Below are 5,953 nucleotides of genomic sequence, written 5' to 3' on the forward strand. Positions count from 1 at the left end.
AGTACAAGTATTTTGCCCCAGTTCGCCAAATTTAATAAAACTCTGAAAGGGCAAATTGATATTTTACAAATAATGATTTGATAAATGGCAAGTAGATAGCATATATTATGTGTTGTGAACTCATATTTAAGATGACAAAAAAACTATAATTTTAATAAACACGTTTTTATGAACTATTAGTTTGATTATTCAACAAAACAATGGAAACTTAAATTCTGAATGAGGATGTGATATCGTCTTTAATTTAAGAATAATACTTTAACGTTTTTATTTCTATATTCTACACGTTTTATGGATACATTTTTGTTGAATATATCCTACCTCTAATCCGTACTTTTACTACGTAAATACGTATAATATTGTTTATATATTTAATTACATCATTAAACAATGGTTCGAATTCTACCGAAAAGTGAAACTAAAACTTTTCGAGGTATTGGGATTTTCCGAACATTCTATTACTTATTACTGTAATATAAAAACCATAATCTATAAACTTACGACTCAAATGATAACAGGTTCTTATTTTTATTTCAGTACAAACGGGGGTGTCAACTTAAAATTGATCTCTCTAATAGAAACAGACTTTGATCTCTCGTCAGTCTGCTTGATAAAATGTCCCATGATGATCATAGTTGGGAAACCTGGGTAGATTCTGTTCAATCGTCTCAAGGTAATATATTTAGTTACTTTTTTGTACAACAATTTTACAGTCTGACTTCATAATAATATAGGCCTACGCAGAGGCGTAGCTATGGGGGGCGGGGGGGGGGGGGGCGGCCGCCCCGGGCGCCGACCCTGTGGGGGCGCCAAAAGGGGTGGAAAAAAAATTTAAAGCTGATTTTATGCTGCAGTTTTGAATTATAAACTGTCTAAGTTAAGAAATGTAATGGCTACACGCCTTTACATACTGATTTAACTGTTTTCTACCTTGATTTCTTAATGTAAAACATATACTCTTAAGAAACAGTGACCTGCAAAACCGCTTTGAAGCTTTTCCTAGATGGGGGGGGGGGGCGCTTTTCGAGACTTATATCGGAAGAATTTACACTAGATTGTTGAGTCGATAAACGTTACCACTATTAAAAGAAACCAATTGTATTAAAACGTATTGTACGATTGTTGAACTGTAAAATACGTTAGTGACTTTTATCAAGATGGTGCAGGGGGGCGCTTTTAGGCTAAATAAAATAGCAAAATTACACTGGATTCTGAGTAAACAACCTTTAGCTCTCAGAAAGAAACGAATTGTACTGTGCATTGTATAATTGTGTAACATTTAAAAAAAAAAGTTAGTTACGTTAGAAACCGCTCTACAAACTTTGTCCAAGATGGTTGTGATGAGTGTGTGTGGGGGTGGGGGCGCTTTTTTCGCTAACAAAAAACGCAAGTATTTGTACTGGATTGGTGAGTAGATAACTCTCTTAACTCTTAGTAAAGAAACCAAGTGTATTAACGCGTAATGTACAATTTCAATAGCCAGTTTTGTTTTAAAAAAAAGACGCGACTAGTTCTTTGTAAGATTCTTACGATTCTCTCAACTTCAACGTGAGAGATCAGATACTTTTGATTGATTGCATTACATCTTACCTGGATCACTGAACTATATTAAAGAGAACTAAATATCACGGATTCTTGAATCCCTAAGCCACTAACCACCACTTTTTTCCATGCTCTTATTTCATTCTCCACTGTCTGTAATCTAGCTCCAAGACATACAGTAAAAGAGACCACATTTAGTTATAGATCCTGATTGAATTTTTTCGACAATGCATTTGAATTCCACATTTTCTTAGAGTGTTAAAACGCATTTTATTGCTGCTGATTATAATCAGAACGTCATGGGCTATCATTAAATTTATTGTTACTGCTTCTTCAATCAATACAATTAGTTCTGCATTTGTTGTTGACGTTGTGCGAGCAGTGTTTCTTCCAGACTTTTTTCTCCGGGGGGGCACTTGAAATTATCGTAAGGGGAAGGCGGTAGACTTTCTTCGGGGGGGGGGGGGGCGGACACTGTTAAAAGTATATATTTTCTATATATAAATTATATAAATTTCATTTCGTTCGGGGGGGGGGGCGGTAAAAAAATTTCGGGGGGCTTCGCCCCCTCCCCCCGAAGAGATGCCTGGAAGAAACTCTGTGTGCGAGAAGGCAGGGCAAATCTGCGAAATCCAAGACTACGAGCTGGTAACATCCGTTGGATTCCAGTTTGTTTTCTCTAGCTTGTTTTGTCATACCATCAACCAATCAACGAAATACCCATGTCGTATTCCAATGTGAACAATAAATATTTCTGATAACTTCTTCTTGTATGTCACTTGTGTTTCCTTACTCTAACAAACTTCGAATCCAACTATGTACCATATCACAACAGAGATCGTTCAAAACTAGAACATAAAAGGCTGGTCTAAACATATTAGCGTTAGCTACAAACTACCCTCTAACACAGATCAGGCTTATTTTTTTTTACTGACATTACTAATCTTTCGCAAAAAAAAAGTTAAATGCATCTTAATGGGAATTAAATTGTCGTAAAGTTTTAAGGAATGAAAATCATACAATGTAATTATTAAACCTTGTCCGGACTGTAGCATACACGCTTACACACACGCTTACACACACGCTTACTCACACAAATACACTCTTACCCACACACAAGCTTATATATAAAAACACACTATCACACACACATAATTATACACACACACACATGTATATATATATATATATATATATATATATATATATATATATATATATATATATATATATATATATAAGCGGGGGGAGGGGCGCCAAATTGAAAGTTCGCCCCGGGCGCCGGGAAGGGTCGCTACGCCTCTGGGCCTACGGCGTATGATTAATAGTTGAGGACAAAACATCAATTTAAAAAAATGCTTTGAAAACATTTTATTTCAATTTATTTTAGCTTACACTAAAGCTTATTTTATAGGAATCGATTAAGTTTACATATTTTAGGTTATGATAGCAGTGTATGACATGAAATTATAAATCCTTTTCTTATGTTATATTGGCTTTTTATTTATTTTTTTATCATTATATTACTATTTAGAATTTATTTTATTCTACTATACAAACAATATAGGATTATATACAAACACAGATTATTGTTTTATTTATGTGTTGACGTATTTAAAAGTACAATTTTTGATTGATTTTGATGCCTTTGTTCGGAAGTCATCTATGTGTACGTATATGTATTTTTTATTGCGTAGATTTATAGGTAAATCTGTAATTAATTGTGTAGACATATGGATCTAGTTGATAGCCACTTATAGTCAATCAAACATTACCCACTTAAAAAGTAGTTAAAAGTGCATAAATAAAATAAATAATATCTTAACCCATATTGGGGACGTTGGGGCACCACAGACTGGTGTGTCTATGGTCAAGTGTCGCAAGGCTAAGTGTCTAGGGCTAAGTGTCTAGGGCTAAGTGTCTAGGGCTAAGTGTCGCAAGGGGGCGTCCACCCCTTTCCATTCCTGACCACAGCCAGATGCCTCCATCTAGGTGCCTCGCATTGGTCCGGACACCAGACCTCCACTAGAAGGTCATACACCCAGTGGTGCCGTGTTAGCATCAGTTGTTTGATCTACTAGTTGGGTTGCTGTCCCCCGTTATCGAGCCTCACATGCCCGGGGATTCGAACTAGTGACTATTCCGTATGGCAACCGTAAGTTTTACCGACCCAACCACACCGACCTCCTTATCATACATACCTAGACTGTTTAGTCCTTCTATTATTTCGCTCCATGCAAACCAAATTGAACTCTTACAGAAGTACTAATACACCACATTATATGTGATAGTTTATTCGTATTAGAAAATACCCCAAACAAACATATATTGCATGTATTTATATCCCTATGACGAATTTGTATATATTTATTAATTTTTTTTTCTCCGTCTAAATACACCATCTTAATGATATAATTATATTTTCTTCAGATGCTGAGATTGAGTTTATTCCAATAGCAAACGATGACCTTGATGTTAATGTTATTAACGCCGAATGCAAAAAATGCGATGATCATCGAAATTTCGTGCCTTTTAACAATTTTACGAAAGATTCTTTGCCAGAGGATTATCGAGACGAGGATGATCTCTTCCAGCTAATTAGGGCATTTGGTGAGTTAACGGTCAGGATAAAAGTGCACGTGTGCAGTGAGAAGAGACCCAAGTTTACACCGGAATTTCCAAAAGGTTATCCTCCATTCGCAGATGAAGGTGAAACGTATGGGACTCCCTTAGCAGATGAAGGTGAAATATATGGGAATAAGAAAGTTTATAAAAAGAGAGATACTGTTTTGGTGGATAATATTAGTAAAGCTGATAAAGGGAGTATAAAAAGTGATGAATTGAGTGATAGACGTAACACGTATGATCCGTGGGAAGATACATACAATAAAGAATCTGATATAGAAGCCATAAAGAGTTGTAGTTTCAATGATCAAGGTGAAGAGTATGATCAATGGGATGAAAAAATAGTGGCGGAATCTGATAAAAAAGCCGTAGAGAGTTGTAATTCCAATGATCAACGTGAAACAACAGTAATGAAATCTGATGAAAGAATCGTAGTATGTGATGATTTCAATGATTCAATGTTGAGAGAATCTGCAAGGGATGATGGGCATTTCGAGAATGATACGAAAGATAAGGCCAATGAACGGTTTAAAGATTCTATGGTAAACTCACCTCAGGCGTCTTTTGGTAGTGGGCGTATACAAGAAGCCCTGTGGTACGACAAGAGATTTGACCACCCTTGCCCATGTGAGGAGTGTGGAGCTTGTCCACACTCAAAACGTGAATGGGGCCTGATACTAGTGCGTACAGCCACCCATGTTGTGTTCAACGCCGAAGAAGCGAAGAGTACAACGTGTTTGCTGGGATACGAGACAAAAGGCTCTAGATGTGCTGTAATCAAAGGCTTCGACACGACAGCGGAACCGGATGTGCCTGGAGACACCTGCGTCTTTGACTGCTACACACACAGTAAAGTTTTGTTTGACAAAATTGAACAAATGATAAAAAGATATAAGTGTCTGCAGAAAAAAGTGGCGTCGAAATTCGAGAAAAAGACGGGCGATAAAAAGCTTGTTGTGATTGTCTCCCACCCACACGGCCTGAACAAGCAGGTGACTGTTGGGGAATGGAGCGATAAGGGAGTGAAGTGTTACGAGACCTGGTATCAGTACAACTCAGTTACCTGCCCTGGGAGTAGTGGCGGCCCAGTTTTTATCCTCAGTAGGCTTGGTCGATTGTCCATTCATCCACACAGCAAAGTCGCAAAGGATAACAAAAATTCAAGTGGATCTGGATTAGGATAACACTTTCAGACTAATAGAGGTTAAGACAATAAAATGAGATAAATATACGGATGTTACCCCCCCCCCTCCTCATTCCATCAATTACCACCTTCCGGAATCTCCTCCAACCCGCCATTACTTCCCCGGGGGCAATTAACCCCCTGCCAATTACCACCGGGTCATTAACCTCCGCCTAGTAGGATGTCCCCCCCCCCTCTCGTTCAACTATACAAAATGGAAATGGATAGCAAAATGTGTAGGTGTAGTATGTATTCCAAAGAGATGAAAACTGAAATACCTAAAATGTCGCTACTGTGGTTTACTTATTTGAAAGTATATTATTTATCTATTTTTACTGAAAAGAAAAGAGTAGGGTCGCTTCTTAAATTTTAGTAAAGGTATTCAATGCATAATTATAGGGACCCTCACTTTTCTTTTTAGTTATTAAAATAGTAGTTCATTATTATATATTTACAGCAAAGTTACTAAAACTTTTTTTATGCATATTGCTTTTAACAACTGGTTTTCTTGTTTGGATTTAATAGAATGTAATCTTTATACAATGCTTTTTTTTGTTCAGTGTATGCATTATTATATTGTAACTTAAATTTATAATTTTGAGG

At 36.8% G+C, this 5,953-nt stretch overlaps 1 protein-coding gene across 3 annotated transcripts; it reads left to right on the plus strand.

Annotated features, from left to right (window-relative positions):
• LOC131935640 (uncharacterized) lies at window positions 1-5,953 on the plus strand. 3 transcript variants are annotated; one of them, XM_059292147.1, is made up of 3 exons: window positions 1-87; window positions 538-673; window positions 3,973-5,953. In XM_059292147.1, the coding sequence occupies exons 2-3, from the start codon at window positions 616-618 to the stop codon at window positions 5,349-5,351; spliced, it is 1,437 nt and encodes a 478-aa protein (XP_059148130.1). In that variant the 5' UTR covers window positions 1-87; window positions 538-615; the 3' UTR covers window positions 5,352-5,953. The 3 variants fall into 3 exon arrangements, with proteins under 3 accessions (XP_059148130.1, XP_059148131.1, XP_059148132.1); XM_059292148.1 differs by lacking the exon at window positions 1-87 and adding an exon at window positions 324-433; XM_059292149.1 differs by lacking the exon at window positions 1-87 and adding an exon at window positions 329-343.

Source organism: Physella acuta, unplaced genomic scaffold (genome assembly GCF_028476545.2).
Source record: "Physella acuta isolate Inbredline_101_S28 unplaced genomic scaffold, ASM2847654v3 ptg000150l, whole genome shotgun sequence".
NCBI lineage: Eukaryota > Metazoa > Mollusca > Gastropoda > Physidae > Physella > Physella acuta.

What these genes read in the sequence shown, in the direction of transcription:
- LOC131935640 (XM_059292147.1), top strand. Translation starts at nt 616, where the DNA reads ATGTCCCATGATGATCATAGTTGGGAAACCTGGGTAGATTCTGTTCAA. An exon ending in TTCTGTTCAATCGTCTCAAG is followed by an intron (nt 674 to 3,972) that starts GTAATATATTTA and finishes TATTTTCTTCAG; the next exon opens with ATGCTGAGATTGAGTTTATT.